This window comes from Pogona vitticeps, chromosome 1, assembly GCF_051106095.1.
Source record: "Pogona vitticeps strain Pit_001003342236 chromosome 1, PviZW2.1, whole genome shotgun sequence".
Lineage (NCBI taxonomy): Eukaryota > Metazoa > Chordata > Lepidosauria > Squamata > Agamidae > Pogona > Pogona vitticeps.
This window is the reverse complement of record NC_135783.1, coordinates 232,019,895-232,040,624: the sequence shown is the minus strand read 5'-3', so window position 1 is coordinate 232,040,624 and position 20,730 is coordinate 232,019,895. Positions and strand designations below refer to the sequence as shown.

The window sequence follows — 20,730 nt, the reverse complement described above, 5'->3', positions numbered from 1 at the left end:
ATGCTGTAAGCAGCTGTGAACTACTAAATGAGTTTAAACAAGGTAGGATATGTTTAAAATTGATGAAGATAAAATATAGAAGCCATTCTTCTTCTTCTCTTCTTCTTCTTCTTCTTCTTCTTCTTCTTCTTCTTCTTCTTATTATTATTATTTGGCAGTGGAACACAATGTTGCATTTAGGGAGAGTGGCGGGGGGGGGGAATTCTCTTCTTGTCTTTCTTCCTGATGTTTGCTTGTGAGGGGTCCAGCCCTAAGACTGCCAAACAGATTGGCATTGGGCCTGCAACCTGCCTGAGACTGTCCATTAAGGATTTCCTAACCTTTTTGAAAACATACCTATTGGAAAAGACCCAAAATGTTTGCAATGGAAATTGCTGCCCTTGCTTCCTGCATGGTACAGGTTTCTCAACCCAATCACTTGGCGAACAATGTTTTTCAGTCTACAATGTGGACTTTAACATGCAGCAGGCAGAGATGGAATTCGGATATTAGTTTTTTTCCTGGTACATACAGCTCTCTGTCATAAAAGAGAATGGAATTAAATTAAATATACAACACATACTTCTGCCAGCACTCATCTTTGTCAATAGGCCTTAGCTATCAATTAAAGTTTTCAATGAAATCACATTTCCAGTGTGACACAAAGTGACATACTCTGAGAACAGGATGTTTGCTACCAAAAGAATAAACTAACAAATCTAATTCAGCTGTCTGATCTAGATTTTAGATGGCTGGATTAACAGCATCGTTCTATCACAATAGGCATAAAATCCAGATCATTCAAAGCCAATCATGCATTTCAAAGAGACAATCACATGCATATTTTATTGCAGCAGAAGACATCCCACTTTGACTGACTACATCTGGTGTTAAAGTTTCTTGTCTGATAACCAATAAATTTTAATAAATCATTGCTTTGGAAGATACCTTAGCAAATTATTTTGCAAATAGAGATAAGTTCTTATATTTTGAGCATCAAAATATATTTTGTTATAAAACAAAAACTTTGCTCCTTTTGTAATACAACTGTAGCTATGTATTAACACTTCGGGTTACAGTCATCTGGCCTTGTGAAATGACAGAAGATGAAAATTACATAGTTCAAGTTCCAGATCATGTTCTGTTGCAGGCATTCTAGTAATAAGGCAGAAAGAAAAGTGTTTTTACTACAAGCCAGAATTTGTAACATTCAAAGTTGCAAGAACCACAATTATTTTATTTATTTCTAAGAGGTTAAAAAATAAAGAAATATTTCTTAAAATCGTAACTGTAACAATAGTATGAGGGGCCTTGGGCAGATAACTGTAACTAATTACATTCGAGATATAGCTTCCCAAATTCCCATGCTCAGAAATGATTGATTGATACTAATAATACCAAATACTCCAAATGTACACTTAGAGTACAATCAGAAGTGGATTTGTCTCATGGTTTGCTCCGCATTGAGAATAGATTGATTTGGTCCTTTTCCTGGTTTGGTCCTTTTCCTGGTGACTACATGACATATGGGCAATCAAAGACCAGCCCATCCCTTACCTTTGTCTAGCCACATCTTTTTGGACCATTTGGGGCTACTTTTTAGGTGCCTATAGAAGCGCACTGTTTTGGTTCAGTTCCAGCATGTGTGAACATGAGTGAGTCTTGGAACTAAAACAAAGTGAATGGATGGCTGTCACTTAACCACTCCAGGATCCAAGCAGATACAGTGGTGCCTTGCATAACGAGCGCACCGTTTAACAACGAATTCGCATAGCGATCTGTTTTTTGGGATCGCTAATGCGATCGCATACCGATGCTTTCTATGGCCGAAAATCGCTTTGCGACGATTGGTAAGCATTCCGCTTACCGATTTTCGCATAGCGATTTTTAAAAACAGCTGTTTGGCGGTTCCAAAATGGCCGCCGGACACCCAAAATGGTCGCATGCAGCGTTTTCGCGCCCAGCCCTCGCTTAACGAGGGCGCGAAAATGGCAGCTGAATGGGGGAAACGTTGCAGAACCGTGAGTTTTGGGCCCCATTTTGGGCCCCAATGGGTTTTTCCGTTCCGTATAGCGATGTTTCCCCATAGCGACGGTTAATCCGGAACGGATTAACCTCACTATGCGGGGCACCACTGTATTAACAAACTGAAAGCTGCCTCCCGCTCCCCTGCAGAGGGGGAGACAGAAGACAATGCAAAGGTAAGGTGTTTTTGTATTCACAAAGGCTTTCATGGCTGAGATCTAATGATTGTTGCGGGTTTTTCGGGCTCTTTGGCTGTGTTCTGAAGGTTGTTCTCTGGCTCTTGTGGCTAGGTAAGAGTTCGCTGACCTTTTGCGGGTTGTATTTTTCAGAATGGGGTGCCAGGGTGTGTTTAGTTTTAGGCCTTCTTTCCTGTTGAAGTTTTGTTTATGTTTATGGATTTCAATTGCTTCCCTATGCAGTCTAACATATAGATTGCTGGTGTTGTCCAGTACTTCAGTACAGTATTTTGAAATAGAATTTCATGTCCAGCTTGTTTAAGGGCATGTTCAGCTACTACCAAGAAAACAACACCAAACGGAAGATGAAAAACAGCAACCCAAAAATAAGGTATTTCTGCCATACACCAAAGGGGTCATGGACTGCATGGGGAAACTTTTGAAAAAACAGAACCTACAAACAGTATTCAGACCCACCACAAAAATACAACAAATGTTACGGTCAGCAAAGGACAAAAGGGACCCCCTCACCACTGCAGGAGTATACCGGATACCTTGCAGTTGTGGACAGGTATATATTGGGACCACAAAACGCAGCATTCACACCAGAATCAAAGAACATGAGAGACACTGCAAATTAAAACAACCGGAAAAATCAGCAGTAGCTGAACATGCCCTTAAACAAGCACCCCATTCTGAAACTGTGATGACAGAAGTCAACATCATTGTCCCAACTAATGACTCCAAGCATCGCCATGTGCACTTACTGCCTGGTCCATGAATGCAAATTTTGAAGAGATGCACCAAAAATGCAGATCAGACAGTGTTAAACTCAGTTTCTGTTATAAGTCTACATTTCAAAGACATTTTCACTGGCTTGTGATAGTAAGAGCAGAACCATCTTTCTATTGCTTCTCTGTTTCTCATCTTGCAACTAGTAATAGGAACATAACTAGCTATTTAGATAACAGTAGGCTTTTTATCAACAGAAAGATATAAAAGCAAATTGGTTCAGACTGAAAAGGATTGGTTAGCGATTAGATTTATTTCACCTTGCTCCTTCATTGAAAAATTCTATGAAAAATCAGGATATAATCTCAAAGGTTCTGTCTATAATATTTGAGAATTTTTGGAAAAAAGATGAGGTCCCTGAAGAGTGGAGACAGATAAGTGTTATCTCCAGGAGAAAAAGGAGGCCCTGAACACCTACAGATTGTTCAACAATGCTGATACTTGGAAAGAGAGAATTCAACAGTCTGTTTTGTAAGTACTTACAAAGGAACACTGTGATTACGAAGAGCCAGTACATGTTTCTTAAAAACAAGTGACATCAGGCTACACTTACTTTTTTTTAAACTGGTAAAATGTTCATGAGATGATGCTACTATTGAGAGGAGAAGACAGACGAGACAAGTTCCAAGATGTCTGCAGCTAACGATGGATGGAAAGAAACTGAGCTCAATGAGAGGGTGGACCCCCTCCCTCCTCCAACACTCCAGCTCAGCTCTAAAAAGTTCCTAGGTGTTCTGCTCATGTGGAGAATAGTCCCATTGGTATGTGTTCACAGAGACCATGAAGAAGAAATTGAGAGGAGATAGGGTTACAATTTTCTAATACAGTATTTGAAAGGCTGCTAAATGGAAAATAGAGGAAGTTTATTTTTTGTGGCTCCAGAGAGTAAAACACAAACCAATGGATTCAAATTAGAAGAGGATTTTGACTGAACGTTATGAAGAGGTTCCTGCCAGTTAAACGTTGTTTGACATGCATAATGACTGTGTGGCAGTGAGTCAATTCTGACTTATGGCAAATCTTTTTAGGGTTTTCTAGGTGGGGAATACACAGAAGTGGTTTACCATTACTTTCTTCTTGGGGGGGGGCACCTTGGGAATGCACAGTTTGTCCCAGGCCATACAAGGTAGGTCACAGTGGAGAATTAAAATGCCCAACCTCTGACTCTGCAACCAGATACCTAACTCCCTGAACTATCCAGCCAACTGACATGTATAGTGATGGAAGTTCCTTTACAGTATTTGAGATTTTAAGCAGAGGTTGGATCACAATCTAGCAGGGGTGCTTTAACTGTAGATCTCCTGAATTTTCAGATTAAATGAGATAACCCCAGAAGCCCCTTCCAGTACAATTAATCTATAATTCTTCACATGGCATCTTTGACAATTAGAGAGAATGGCTGTTTCCAAAATGAATTATGGGATAATGATTATTGTTGTGGGTTTTTTGGGCTCTTTGGCCGTGTTCTGAAGGTTGTTCTTCCTGACGTTTCGGCAGTCTGTGTGGCCGGCATCTTCAGAGGACCGGCAAAACATCAGGAAGAGCAATCTTCAGAACATGGCCAAAGAGCCCAAAAAACCCACAACAACCATCAGATCCCAGCCGTGAAAGCCTTCGAGAATACAATTATGGGATAACCTCAAATGTTATCAGTGAATATGAGAAGCCCCTCTGTTGTTGAACCTATATTCCTCTTAACCCTAAATCACCTTTTCTCTTCTCTCAAATTTATGCCCTTGTTCCATAGATCTTTGTTTCCCAACTTCTATTAAACAGTAGGAATTCCTCATCATTAAAAATGAGAAAAGATAAACGAGCTGATAAAATACAGAAGGATGTGGGCAACAGTAAAGCAAAGACAGACAGACATATTTCAAAAGATCCTGCAGTCAAAGCAATGAACCACCATTGTGGAAGTTGTGGTTTTTCCAATAAATACAGAAATTGCTACAAGGATGAGTGGAGAAGCTCCAACTAATCCTACATTTATGGTATATCCAACTGAGAAGTATTTACGATCTATCTATAAAAGACATGGTATGTTAGCTGGAAAGCAGACAGCAGCTGCAGATCACTGTTGACAATTATCTCACTATTTTCCAAGCTTCTTTACAAGAAACCAGTACCGCTCTTGCACAGGGGTTTATGCTACCACTAGTCACCACAGAATAAAAGCAGCATTTTCTGTATTTTATTGTTAAGTGCAGATGTTTTCAATTATTTCTGCAGAACTAAAGCTACAAATTTAGAGGTATACCACACATCTTCTTCATCCAACCTCCGATATTAGCAAAGAAAGTCACAGTGTTTAAATAAATTTTAAACATGCAAATGTATGCCTGGTATCATATTGAGATAGAGCTGCATGAGAGACAGTTGGAAGTGACATAATCTAGGGTCTCCGATAATACTGAGAGTCAGAAATGCTTATTAAATGTAGATTATGTGCAAAAAAAAAGTTTGTTAAGTTAGCCGGTTTTTAAGTAGCTTGTTGTTGTTTAGTCGTTAAGTCGTATCCAAATCTTCATGACCCCATGGACCAGAGCACGCCAAGCCCTCCTGTCTTCCACTGCCTCCCGGAGTTGGGTGAAATTCATGTTGGTAGCTTCGGTGACCCTATCCAACCATCTCGCCCTCTGTCGTCTCCTTCTCCTTCTGCCTTCACACTTTCCTAACATCAGCGTCTTTTCCAGGGAGTCTTCCCTTCTCATGAGATGGCCAAAGTACTGGAGCCTCAGCTTGAAGATCTGTCCTTCCAGTGAGCACTCAGGGTTGATTTCCTTCAGAATGGATAGATTTGTTCTCCTTGCAGTCCAGAGGACTCTCAAGAGTCTCCTCCAGCACCACAATTCAAAAGCAGCAATTCTTCAGTGGTCAGCTTTCTTTATGGTCCGGCTCTCACTTCCATACATCACTACTAGAAAAACCATAGCTCTGACTATGCGGACCTTTGTCGGCAAGGTGATGTCTCTGCTTTTCAAGATGCTATCTAGATTTGTCATTGCTTTCCTCCCAAGAAGCAGGCGTCCTTTAATTTCGTGGCTGCTGTCAACATCTGCAGTGATCATGGAGCCCAAGAAAGTAAAATCTATCATTGCCTCCCTCTCTTCCCCTTCTATTTGCCAGGAGGTGATGGGACCAGTGGCCATGATCTTAGTTTTTCTGATGTTGAGCTTCAGATCATTTTTTGCACTCTCCACTTTCACTCTCATTAAGAGGTTCTTTAATTCCTCCTCACTTTCTGCCATCAGAGTGGTATCATCTGCATATCTGAGGTTGTTGGCATTTCTTCCGGCAATCTTAGTTCCGGTTTGGGATTCCTCCAGCCCAGCCTTTTGCATGGTGTATTCTGCATATAAGTTAAATATCTAAGTAGCTATTAGTCCTAAATCCTTAGTTTCCAAAAGGTTTCAGTCCATAACACACTGTGTTGACCTGAAAGTACTTAAACTTACTTCCTTTGGTACCCTTGCCTCACTCAGTGCCTGCCTCAAATTTATCTTACTTTCACTCCAGGGCATTTCGTGTGCTTTGTTTTGCCTGCTTCATGGTTTGGCTTTTTCTCCTAGGCCTAGCAGCTGATCCTTGCCATATAATTTGTTATTTGAAGCCACTAATTTCTTTACACTTTATTTTCCAGGCAGTCTGCTTATTCCATCCCTACCTTCTTTCGTGACCTTTTTACTGCTGTCTGCCTTCACAATTACAGCCGCTTACCATTCAAAGCATACAAGCACAATAAAATCACAGGGATGTCTGCCTGTTTTTATATATGTAAAATCTCAGGTTAAAATGTATCCAACAGATTGGCTGCCCAAAATTCGCATTTCAGGATGAAGATCAAATGCAAGTTGAATGCAATTTACCATTACTCCATATGCTTTCTATCAAAAATGTGATCACTAGAGATTTTTAATAAATTAGATATACCAACATGTTGAGATCTAGTTAACAAAACGTCTACTACAGTATATATTTTATAAAGCAATAACAACAGTACAGGGTGTGAGATATGCATATGTGTGTAGGAAAAAGAAAAAGAGGGAGGAAAAGACACTGGACTAATCTCCACATGCACTCAAGAGAAAAATGGGAAGGGGCTATATTTTCTCAGAGCACATGCCTTGATTTCACTTTGGCTCAGGAAAGCATTATCACTTCAGTGACAAATCTTAAACCAAAAAGCAGCAAGATTTACCCTTCAGGCACCATCCTCCTCTTGTTTGACACTTTCCAGATTTGCTAAAATACAAAACCCTGCCATTTGTCGTGTAATTTGTAGTCCAAGGCATCAAGAAAATGCCTGGTTGTGGAAGCTACGATTAACTTCAAAACTAGCCGAGAGTAAACATCAAAATGCCACTGAGGAATGGGATATCAACCATAGTAACATGCATAGTTTTCCTAAGGTTTTCCTTTAAAACAAACAATTTAAATGTCTGCTTTAATCTTCAGCTGAAGCAATGACGTTTACCCACTAACATACATTTAGCTTAAACTAGGTTTTGGCTTCCTTTAACAGAAATCTTAATTCAGCCTTTTATAGTAAATATTTCAAACTCTGGTTACAGGCACAAAATGATTTCATGTTTTGTGCCAACAAGGTTTTCAGAAAATATCACTACACTTCCAATCCTTTTGCTTCAAGGAGTACAAACTCATCCTGCTTAGGCTGTATGCCTGTTATACTACTTGTATGTTGGGAATGTGTTGCTAAATTTGTTGTTATGTGCCATCACATCGCCTCTGACTTACAACAACCCCATGAATGAGTGATCTCCAAAATGCCCTTTCATCAACTGCCCTGCTCAGCTCTTGTAAAGTTAAGCCTGTGGTTTCTTTTAGGGAGTCAGTCCATCTCATTTGTTGTCTTTTCCTGCTACCTTCCATTTTTCCCAGTATTATTGTCTTTTCAGGAGAATCCTGCCTTCTCACAATGTGCCCAAAATAGGACAGACACAATTTCAACGTTTTTGCTCCAGAGGTAATTTAAGGCTTGATTTGATCTAGGACCCATACACATATTACATGCATACACATCAATATATGTTCATGTATGTGCACAAAGAAGTGAATAATCTTTTCCTCTTGACCAATTTTTCCCTTCTCTAGTTAATGCAACCTATGCTATAATGAGAGAGTAAACTAGTGTGGCATAGTAAACAGAGCCTTGTTTCTCTCACATTCTGGGCTGCAGAGGTCTGCAAGCAATTTCCTGCTCATCCAAGGAATCTCACCGTATGGTCTTGTACAATTCGTCAGACCTCAGCCTAACCTATCTCACAAGGCAATTGTGTCAATGAAATTATAATGCCAAATTTAGGTCACCCAGACTTGACTGCTGGAAAAGCAGGACACAAAATGACATGCAGCTGTTCAGCATCATTGCTGATGAAAGGCTATTAACACCAGCTTTTGTATTTTTGGAACCTGTTATGAAAGTATTCATCATGATCTTTTAAAAAGATTTCAATGGCAATGGTTTGCCAATTCAAAAAACGTCAACTTTCCTTTGGAAGGACTTCAACTTCACATTTCCCACACAGGAGTAATGATTTTCTATTTTTTTTTCAAAGGGGCAAAAGGGGTTTTCCCTTCCTTCACACCATTATTTTTGTTCACTTACATTAGAAGAAAAATGTACTTTTCATTATATCCACTGTTCCAAAGCAATGAACCTGGCTGGATATTTCAGAATTTTGTACCATGAAAATATTAACATTTTCAGAAGTTTAAAAAATAGTTTTGGATGAAAAGTCATGACGAATCATTCTAATACAAGCATATGAGTGTCTTGGTCTTCTAACAGAAAAGTTGACATATACTATGAAATATGAAATGGGTGTTTTTTGCAGGCAGCAACACAATGACTTCACACAGGCATTTAATTTTTTCTTATTTCCTCAACTACATCTTACAGTGCCCAGGACTTTATGTTGTTTATTTGTGCAACCCTGTATCATAGGTATATACATATGATTTTTCTATTCATTCTTTCAACTAGAATCTGGATATAAAATAGAGGTACACTAATCCTCTGTTTCTGTAGAGGTTTCCATTTCATCTTTCCAGGGAATTTAAATACATATAGAAAGTTCTTGATTTAAAACGAAAACAAACATTTGCCAGAAATCCTTAATTCCACAAATAATGAGTGTGATGAATGCTGACTAACACTGATATCTAATGGATACAAGCCCTATTTATAAGAAGGAAGCATTGACAAGCATCTAAGTTAGAGCTGAGGTGAAGATATTTTACATATTATCTAGGGACAGATGACAAGTTTTCTTCTCCCTCCCCCCCATGGCCTTCTCGTGTTGCGCGAAAGGAATACCAACAATCCAACAATTTATAAAAAACATATTCTTGCAGAATAAAAATGTGTATTTTTTAACCCTAAATCATCTCTGTATTTTGGAAGGAAGAAATTATCCCCTTCAACTCTATCTCCCATCTCACCCCTAAACTGCCCAGAGAATGCTTTAAGTGCTATGGGGTGGTATATAAACAACACTTTGCTTTCCTTTGACTGTAAAATAATATTCTTAATTTGGCTCTAACCCATTGCTTCACTAACTAGTGTACCAACTGAACTAAGCAGGATTCCTCCATTTCTGGGTGCTTCTATTCTCTGTCAAAGAGGAGCTACGTGCTTCAATTTGAGGCAGTGGAGAAGATGCTGAGGAAATGGCCAATCTTTATGTATAGAAACGGAGTAAGATAACTCAGGCTACATCCCCTGAGATGAACTCTGATCCCTCACTTGAGTTCCATAAAATTTCAGCCACTGTCTTTGAGCTTTAAGGTGTAAAGCCCTGAGATTTCAATATAAAGCCAGGATGATTTATCAGCTTTTCTGTCCCCGCTCTCTACCTTCAAGATCTTCAGTCTGAAGACATATTCTGCAGGATTTTAGTGGTTTAATAAAGCTTTATTCTGGCATTGACTCATTGATTTCAGGAAATGTATGAAGAAGAGGACGATATGAGCTGTTCTTTTAATCACCCGATAACCACGAAGGGGGTGATATTCTGCAAAGGAGAATATGTTTGATGAAATGAATCCCTTGGGGAAGTTTATAAGTCTGGAAAATAAATATTCTGAACAGCATGGAGTACCTTCAGAGAGAAAAGAAGCTCTCATCTTCAAAAAGTCACCTTCCACAAAAGATGAATGTAAATGGCAATGGAGGGGGAAGGGCAGGATTTTCTCATTCTGCATGTGTTTAAAGAACACAGTTTCTCAGCTTCTAAAGGTAACTAAAGTCTCATTGGATCAAACTAGATTAGTGGTTCTCAGCCTTGGGTCTCCAGATGTTCTTAGACTACAAGTCCCAGGAATCCTGGCCAGCACAGCTGGTAGAGGAGGTTTTCGGCAATTTTAGTCTAAGAACATCTGGAGACCCATGTCTGAAAATCACTGAACAAGATATTAAGTAACATATTCCTTGTAAACTAGATATTAATCAACTAACACACTTTTCCTCCAGTGATTATGTTTCCCCAAGAGATTTGCACCCTAGCAATTACTGTATGTTAATAAAGTAAACTCATATTTCCCAAACAGATATAAGCGGAAGGAAGTCATGAAAAGTTTCCCCTCTTTGTCTTGAGGACATATTTTAAATGCTTTAAAAATCCTTTACTGCTTAAATGTCAAAATGAAACCTGGGATAGTGACAAAGAACTTCCAATACCACCTGTAATTTTCCATGAATATAGTCTGAATTTTTTTTTTATAACATAATGCATGCAATTAGCTCATTCAAGACAAAACAATTAAACCACCTATCAATCAGTTCAGCAACATGCCAGAAAAACTATGATACACTATAGTATCGATTTCAGAAACAATCTCTGGCACAGGAAGAGAGATTCCTGAAGAATAACTGAAGGCTTTCATTGTTTTGGAAAGCCTAGAGGCAACCCCCAACCCCCCCCCCCCGCCTGCTTCTATTTCCAAAATAGGTACTGATTTACTGAATTGATACTACTGTGGTTCCCAATATTAAAATATCTACATCTCACTCCTCTCTCTTTCCTCAGAACTACAGATCTGGAAGGAACCCTATGGATCATAGAATCTAGCTTCTGTCAGGGAGGCAGAGTAGGGAATAAAATTCCTAATCTCTGGCTCTGCAGTCAGAAACCCAAACCACTGAGCTATCCAGTAGTTCATGTAATCACAATGGTCAGTGCTCTTATTAAACCTTGATTGAGAGGAAAGCCCCACCGAGATAATAATATGGCACTGGGCTGCTCGTCAAAGTGTTTGTTGCTGTTGTACAAAGGGAGAAGGGTTTTATTCGTGGGATCATCCCTCCACTATCAGCAACTCTTGTGCTAACAGCACACAAGATTGAGTGGAGGGGACTTCGATCTGTACTGAAATCCTAAGGTCTGTGGAACTCCTTGCTGTGGTGATGGCATCTGGCCTAGATGCCTTTAAAAGGGGATTGGACAGACTTCTGAAGCAAAAGTCCATCTCAGGTTACAAGCCATGATGGGGATGTATAATCTCTAGGCTTCAAAGAAAGGTACCTCCAAATGCCAGATGCAAGGGAGGGGTATCAGGAGACAGGTCTCCAGTTGTCTCCGGTGCTCCCAGAGGCATCTGGTGGGGCCACTGTGAGATACAGGAAGCTGGACTAGATGGACCCTTGGCCTGATCCAGCAGGGCTCTTCTTATGTTCTTATGATAAATTGACTTTGGGGGTCTCAGGATGGGGATAGAGGAAACCCTTAATAGTCAAAAATTGCTGCCAGTAGTCTCAATCCCACTGTGTTCTGGTCATATTCTTGACTACTAAAATCTAGACTACTCTCTAGAACTGCAGGTTCTTCATCATAGGATTCCTCTTCAAAGGAGTCTGTCATCCTCTTATCTCTTTGTAAAGGTTTTCAGCATGCTGTTTCCACCTCCTTTTATTTTTATTTTCTCCTGCTCATATAAGTGTGCTTCCCTCATGTTCATTCAACATTCCTAATATAGCCTTAAATTTCCCTTTGATTTATTGAATATTCTGGAATTGAATATTCCAGAATCTTGAATATTCTTCTTTGTTCTCCTTTTGTTGTTCTCTTCTATATCCTTTAACTGGTTATTGTCATACAGTACTGTACTGCAGGGCACCACTGTAGTTCTCTTTCTCTACAAAGAGTTTTTCAGCTACTGTCAGCATGACAGTAACTGAAAAACTGCATTCGGGGTTCTGACCTATTTTTGTCATCTTTTCCTGCTGCTTCATGCCTGTCCTTTAAAATTTTAAGTGTTTTTCCCATCATCCATCTAGGTTTTTCTTTTCTTTTTACTACAGAAATTGTCTTTTTACATTCTTTCCTAACAATATCTCTGGTTTCAATCTACAGTTGCTCTGGTTCACAGTCAATTGAGTTTAGTAATGAAAATCTGTTTCTTATGTGGGCTTTAAATTCATCAGGAATGTTGTTTAAATTATATTTTGGCACTAATTCCACCACGGAATATCTTTATCCACTTCAGTACTGGTGACTACTGTTGGCCCCAACTCACATAGGAAATTCTGCTTCATGGCAGTGTAAGGATATTATCTCTCACACGGTAAGAGACGACTGAGGTTTGTATTTCTGATACAAGAACTTTTAAGTAAGCTTATGTTGCAAAATGGATTTTATACAGGTATCAGTCACACATAAGAGAGCAGGTATGTGATTTAGGTAATAAAACATGAAACAACATAATGGTAGATAATGTAGCCCTATTTAGGTGATGAAAAAGATCAAGCCAAAAGTAAAGGAAGCATGCTAGCCTTGCCCATCTCTGTCCTAACCCTTGCATGTGGAGAGCTAAACCTGAAGAGGAAACCTGTCTTTACATGAGGTTTGCTGCCATACAATCACACACTCTGATTTTTCAGATTTTCTAAATCAGCGTCTGCTCTTCTTTCTTTTCTTTCTTTTCAGATTTAGCTCTCCACATGTGAGAACTAGAACAGGACAAATAGGGCTTGTCCTAAAGCCAGTTTAGGATATCACTTGTTCCCACAGAGCCAACAATGGGTGCTTACTATTTCAGTGGCCCTCCTGTTTCATAGGCTTAGAGGGAGAAAACAACTGTGCTTAAGAATTGCTAGAAGCAGTGTAAGCATTCAGATCACTGGAATAGGATGTGAGAGATGCAGCTGAAGTTCCAACTTGATTATGAAGCTTACTGGGTGACACTGGGCAAACAATTCTCTCTCTCTTTGCCTGATTTATTTCACAGGATACTGTGAGGATAAAAAGGAGAAGGTAAAAGCCACATATGCTACCTTGAACTCACTGGAGGAAACAAGGGGTAACTAATAAAGAAGCCAGCAAACAAATGAAGTCTTATTGATCTAGCGTAAAAGATAAAAGAAGGATTTCAAGATCAGCGGATATATTTACTGTATTAAGGACCTGCTCCTAGTTTGTTTCATAGCCCCAGTTTGTGTATGGGGAAACTAGGACTGGAAACCAAGCTGTATAAGGAAAGACTGAAAGAAATGGGGATGTTTAGCAGTGAGAAGCAAAGACTGAGGAGAAATTTGATAGGATTTTCCAAATACTTAGAAGGCTGTCCTACAGAGGAGGGCAAGGATCTGTTCTTGATCATCCCGGAGTGCAGGACAAGCAATAATAGGCTCAAGTTACAAGAAGTTAGATTTAGCCTGAATATCAGGGAAAACATCTTAACTGGTAGAGCAGCACTGTATGACAACAGAAACAATTACCTCAGGAGGTGGCGAGCATTCAAACGCTGGAGGCATTCAAGAGAAAAGTGGACAACCATCAGTCAGATCTCTGATTTGGCTCTCTGCACTGAGCAGGAGGTTGGATGGCTTTATAGATCCCTTACAACTCAATCATTCTATGAAGACACACAAACTGAGGTTACAAGAAACCATTCAGAAACATGTCTTTAACACTGTGCTTGCATTCCAGGCAGGCATACTGGTTATTTGACAACATGGTGGGCACAAAATGGAAAGGAACACAGTGCGAGGGTTATCTGCCAGGATCTCTTTTTTTTTTTTCCTTCATAGGAACAGAAACGTCTCACAACAGAATAAAGGAGAGTCCAATCCTTGTCTCCACTTGGTTGGGAAAAAAAGGAATCAGTTTTGAAATGTGTGGTCATTATTCTTTAAAGTGAAAATAAATACAATGCACTTAATGCTATTCAGATGAGAAAATTAACTTCTTACACAAAGAAAGGGCGTATGAGGTGAGAGACAACTCTGCGTCCATCACCATCTTATTTCACATAGACTAGCCATTGTCAGTGCCTCTAGCAAGGGAGAGACAACATGCAGCCCTAATATTAGGTTCAGTTCAGAGCAGGTTATGATTTCCCATTTCCTGGTAGACATCAAAAGAATGCCTGTGTGTAAGGATGGCTTTGTTCTAGCTAGCATCAGGTTCTCAACAGCGCACTGATTTATGGAGAGGCAAGGCTATCACCCATACTGGATAAATTATTATACACAGATACATTATTAAAGTGGAATACTTCCAAGCACAGCATCCCACTGTTTAAAAAAAGTGCCTTTGAGTACTTCCATTTCAAAATGATAAAAAAATTAACTCCACAAGTTAATTCAAGAATTTTCTTCTGATGATTTAAAGACTAAAATTTTTATCCAGGACAAAATCTTTCTCTCATTTGTGGACAATATGAACTACCTGATGTATTTTTTAACTCTTAATTCACGCAGCAGACTCACATTTCCCTTTGTTTCTTTTTTCACAGAATACACAGTTAATACACTTCTTTAAAGAAGGCACTACCATGGCCATTTCTATTGGCAACTACTACCTCCTGTCCTCGCCCCAGGCAACAAAACATTTGGTTAATTCTTCAAAGAGATGTACGCAATAAGACTTTCCCAACAACGTTAAAATGCTTTAATTTGGGGGAAAGGGGAGGGGGAAAACAAGGCTCTATTGGTTTCAACTTGGCTTTCTGCACTGATAAGTCACTATTGCTTCTTCACATATCAGGAATATGTAACACAGGAAAGGGGCAATGCTTTGTCATCTGAAATTAATTCCATCTAGGAAACACAGACAGATCTATGAACAGATAGATGCTCTGCACTTGAGTACGTCACCATGACTACAACTAATATTCTGAACAGATTTCAGAATATTAGACAGGAATATTAGACAGAATTTCAGAATATTAGACAGGAGTATCATGTCCTCTTCAGAGGACAAGATACTCCTTCTTCTGAAGATGCCGGCCACAGAGACTGGCGAAACGTTAGGAAGAACAACCTTCAGAACACGGCCAACGAGCCTGAAAGACCCACAACAACCATTAGATTTCAGAACGTTTAAGCAATCACTGCCCCCACCCTGCCATTTGATGGACCAGGATACAGAGAAAGACCACACTACTTAATTAACAAAATACACAGCTTCCTTTTCTTGTTTGCACATTCATAGCATGTCTTCCCCATTAAAAAAACTGCTTTGATTCCTATCTGAAGAGACTCAGTGTAATTTCCTATGACACACTTCTTTAAAAGATGTGCAGTACATCTTGACGTTAGTCCGATTAAAGAAAAACAAAACAAAACTAGAGTTGCTCTGAAAGGTATTTCCTCCCCCAATGCATTTAAACAAATCTTTACCTTTTCTTCACTTGCCCTGGATTTAACTTCTGCATTTTTCTTCTCTTTCAAGTTCTCCTTTTATGTGAATTATTCTACACAGCTTTTTGATATATATATTCAGGAAAGAATAATACAGACCTGACTCTGGGATTTCTACCAGGTTCTTTTTAAAATGAGAGAGCATAAAATCTTTACAATATCAGCCTTATATCCTGCCTTGGAGTCTCAAAATGTTTGTTCTTTCTGATAAGATAAATTCCAGCATGGAAGACTGCTTTGAAGAAAATCTCCTGTCTAGCCATTTTAAAAAATGTTTCAACCCAAGTTTAGTTTAATATTTATATTGTGTGATTAAGCCAAGTATCAGTAACAACTCATCAAAACATCTGCAGCTCATTTTTCCTATGACAGAAGACTTGAGTATATCTCAAGAGATAACAGAACAGCTGTGCCTCAGCAAATGTTACCAATCAGGTTCGAAGACCGTGTGTATGGTCAAGTGTGGGAATCTCTGAGGGTCAGCATTCCACCTCAGGCCTGATCTTTCAGAATGATGGGGGTAAGCTTCCGAGGTGCTAGAATATATTGCAACTTTTCAAAGAACATGCAGGGAAAAAGTTGAGGGGTGGTTTTTAAATTCTCTGTATGAAAATCTTATGAAATTAAAAAACAAACATAACAAGCCAAGCACCTGAGCCAAAGCATTACTTTTCAGATCTCTGCAACACACATATGGAGCAGCATTTTAAAATAAGTGCTTTTTACCTATACTCCAAGGTAGTACAATCCATGATACCATCCAATTCTTCAGCATACGGATCAGGCTCGCTGAGTCATTTGAACAAGTGGCTGTTCCTAAACAATTTGTGGGCCCAGCTTAATATTCTCCTTTTGCTCTTTAAAGCTTTAGGGTGCAATCAGATGTCTGGAAGTGCACGTGTCTGATCACACTGGATAGGGTTGCTTTGCTACAAGTGATATCACTAAATGACAAATCGGCAAAGGAATCACTCCAGCCCAGTCCCAGTAGGTAATATCCTTCCAGCTGGACCAAACAGGTCCAGTTTAGGCATGGATCAGGGTCGGATTGGAGTGCAATTGCCCAAACACTGAGTAATCACAGGAAAACCAATTGCACAAGACCACATCACAAGCAGTCAAAAATGCTATCTATCTCCCCATGTAATCACACTATTATTCTACTTGAAATTAGACCACCTTGAGAATGGACTTCTCTCTCATGAACCGCCCCCCCCCCAATTACTGAGATATTTGCTCAGACACCATTTCTTTGGGAACCTCCAACCTCTAAACCAAGGTGGGTGGGTGACCCATGGTGGGATAAAACAATAAAAAATGACCTGATTTTAGAATACTGTTCCAAACTTGGCTTGTATCTAATGTTTTTTTGGAAGTAAAAGCATTTATTGTAATATTTAGTTTTTAACTTTGTTAAGTGCTTTCAGAGGCTTTATTGGAAAATACAGCAATAAATTCCAAAGCAAAAGCAACATCAGCCTCAGTCTTCCATCCTTGGTTCTATAAAGTGAGATCAAAGTAACAGAACTGAGATTATGAATAAAAATGGTTCAGTATGAAGGAAACATATACTAGGACATTAAATATGCTTATGCAGAGGAAAGTTCCATGAATGTCAATAAGACTAATTCCCATATGCAGATCAGTGCACTAAACACACAGTGAGAAGTGTTTAATTAGTCAGTGTAGCAGGAAATGAAAGGTGCTATTTGCATGAAAACCCAAATATTGGAAATTGGTGATCCAAGAATTAATTCAAAATCTTATTTATTTCAAATTCTTATGAGATACAATCCTCTAAGCAGAAATAGCATTCTTATGTTTTCCTAATCACCTGAAGAGTAGAAACATCTGTGACAAACTAAAAACAGGACCTATTTATTAACAGCAGAACCTACCAAGGTGTAGCCAAGATCAATCAAATACCTAGAGTTTCTGTTTGACAAATATACCCTGTTGAAATGTTCTGCAGCCAGACTGCTCTGATTTTTAAAAGTGTAAAAGAATTACCTTTGAGCACTTGTGTTGCATGTAATACCTTGGCCAATTTTAGATAATACAGTACAAACTCAAAAATGATGGAAACAAGATTACCGATATAAAAAAATCTGATTCTTCCCAACCCATCTCATGGGCATACATGCAGTAATTTTCTCAATATATTCATGCTACTAGAAGGGACAGTATAATACAAAATAGCTTCACTAATCTCTCTTTTCCCAAGCAGTAGATTTCTACTTACTTTGCCTTCAAACCTGGCTGTGCCTCCAAGTGGCACTCGGATATTCCTTGGAGGTAAAGTAAATGCTGGTGGCTCTGTTGGAATAGGAGGTCTTAGAGAAGAGTGGTCCAGAGTCAAGGTGGCCTTGGAGATCCTAGTAGATACGAGTTTCACATCCCCCATGTTGAGAGCTTCAAAGGAGAATGAAAAACAACATACATGTATGAGTCACTAGTTCTGTACAAATAGAGCTAAGACTACAACCAAAATCATAAGTTCATAAGTATTGTTGTGCTAGTTAAATTCAAAGCTCTGTGCATAATAACTTGAGTGAAACTCTTATTGGGGTTTAGGGAGCTCACATTTGAGTGGATAAGAAGATATGTAGCTCTTTACAAAAGTGTAACTTGGTTTACTTCATGTTATGTGCGCTCGCTCACTCACACACTTCATTATAACAGCATGATTTCCAGCCACAAATATTCTGCTAGGTGAGTGACTGTCCAAGATCTGTAGATTTTTATAGGCTGAACTCTATATACACTAAAGGATAGGAGAGAAACAAGAAAAATATGTCTATTTCATAAGTAATACTGTCTCTCTTTTACACCATGTTTAAATATTTGATCCTGTCACTGTCTCTTGCATAAATTTCTCCTGTCAAAAGCAATAGAAATGAAAACAGCTCAACTTTGGCTGAGTTGTGTCCAGTAGTAAGATGTAAACAATCAGAGAGGGGTATCACTGCTCCGGAGACTTCTTAAGTTGCCAGAACAAGACACTCCAGAAGAACAGTGAAATAAAAAGCAGAATATAAGAAAAATAGTTCCATTTTTGTTTAGGAAAAGTAGGAAAGGGAGAATTACTAAACAAAGGATATATATATATAAAATCTTCATTACAAACTTTTTTAAAAAGTATGAATCCAAGAAGATTAAAACAAACCACACTGTTTTTTAATTAGTTATGATTCCTACTTGCAGCCGTAATAAATAAATGTAATAAACGGCTTGGGCCCTGGATACCTGAAGGACCGCCTCCTTCCATATGAGCCTACCTGGCAGTTAAGATCTAGCCAGGGGGCCCTTTTGAAAGAGCCGTCCCTCAAGGAGGTAAGAGGGACGGCTTGCAGACAAAGGGCCTTTTTGGCAGCTGCCCCCAGACTATGGAATGCCCTCCCGACTGAGATTTGTCTGGCGCCGACACTGATAACATTTCGGCGCCAGGTCAAAACCTTCCTGTTCCAGAAGGCTTTTAACTGAAATAATATTAGCTGTGGGTCTGATGGCAATTTTATATATATATTAATTGTACATATCTTTATTGTATTTTAAATGCTGTAAGCCGCCCAGAGACCTTTGGGTAGTGTGGGCGGCATATTAATTAATTAATTAATTAATTAATTAATTAATTAAATAAATAAATAAATAAATAAATAAATAAATAAATAAATAAATAAATAAATAAAATAATAGACTAGATTAAATATTTATTTTATTTTTTAATCTACTGTCTCTGGACAGCTCAGACAAGAACTAACTGCACTATACTCTGTTTTGCAACAGCAGGTCTCACAACAGGCAATGAACCAAAACTTAGTTATGAGTTGTTAGCTGTTCTTCTCTTCGCCATTTATACAGTACACTGACTTTGTAAAACATAAAGGCAACAGTCAAGAAAGGAATTTTAGAGGCATCCCTATTTCTTAATACAAAATTCAGGAAGATTTACCAGCAAACACTCTTTGAAAGCAATCAATCAAAGCAGGTATTTTACCGACACATATGATTCAACATGTATCTCTTCTACATAAATACATACCTCTTCTGAATTGCCCTGGTACCATCCTGGAATCTGTACCCTTTATCTGAATTCCACAATTTTCCCTTCCCATCAACTTAATGGTCCTCTGACATGCTTATAATCATTCTCCTCTCAGCTTCACTGATTCCTTGTCATTACTTCTTCACCCTTTCCAACCCTGAATAACACAGCTTTTGTATGAGGAAAGAAGAACCCACAGCCTTCCTGATGCCTCTAAGATGCATTTCCCATCAGTTCTCACCAATGGCAGTGGTAGATCAGAGGGGGTAGAATGGCAATCCAGCATATTTAGGAGCAGCACATTTTCTCCATCCTTGCCTTAAATTCTGCATTTGATGCACTTCTCCAAATAACAGTTCTCCTGGCTTGGATAACCAGAGGATTTATGGTTGATATTAGAAAGCATTCCCCCCTCCACAATAGTAAAAAAAGAACAAACAGAGAGGTAAAAATGTTTAAATCAATGAGTAATGACCAAATAAACCTTTGGTCACATAAGCTGATGAGATTCCAGACCACCCACTAGTTAAGCAGGAAAACCAGTGGAATGCCCTCTTTTTATGTTCATCTATGTAATGGGCTGGTGGAATAACTGAGTGAGTTAGGTATCTAGTTGCAGAGCCAGAGGTTAGGAGCTCAATTCCCCACTGTGCTTCCTGTGAGTAGAGCCAGCCTGTGTGGCCTTGGGCAAGCTGCACAGTCCCAGGATGTTCCTAGATGGGTAGACCACTTCTGAGTACTCTCTATCTAGAAAACTCTGAAAAAGGTTGTGAAAAGTCAGAATTGACTTGACTATACACCATTATTTTATGTAATGGGAGTACCGCCCGACTCTTTAGCATCTCAATTTTAGCATCTTATCACACAGAAAAGTTAGCATGAGGGGCATAGCTCATGTCATAATCATAGCTTATTTAATTTTGTTCATCTAAGGTACCTATGTATCACCCTTAATTTCTCAGTTTCAGAAAACGTCTTAGTTCCACAACTATAATGTAAAATCATGTAATAAAATACAGTACTGCAAACTACAAAACAAGCCAATGAATCTA

At 39.0% G+C, this 20,730-nt stretch overlaps 1 protein-coding gene across 6 annotated transcripts in view; it reads right to left on the bottom strand.

The window, feature by feature from the left end:
- Positions 1–20,730, bottom strand: part of MYLK (myosin light chain kinase) — a 272,240-nt gene that overhangs the window by 189,984 nt on the left and 61,526 nt on the right. For 5 of the 6 annotated variants that reach the window (XM_072985155.2, XM_072985164.2, XM_072985149.2 and 2 more), the window contains exon 2: positions 17,876–18,045. In XM_072985155.2, coding sequence (XP_072841256.2) covers positions 17,876–18,037 — 162 coding nt within the window. In that variant the 5' untranslated portion in view covers positions 18,038–18,045. Of the gene's footprint in view, positions 1–15,612; positions 15,676–17,875; positions 18,046–20,730 lie in introns of those variants that run through there. The other variant, XM_072985172.2, reaches the window with a different exon arrangement.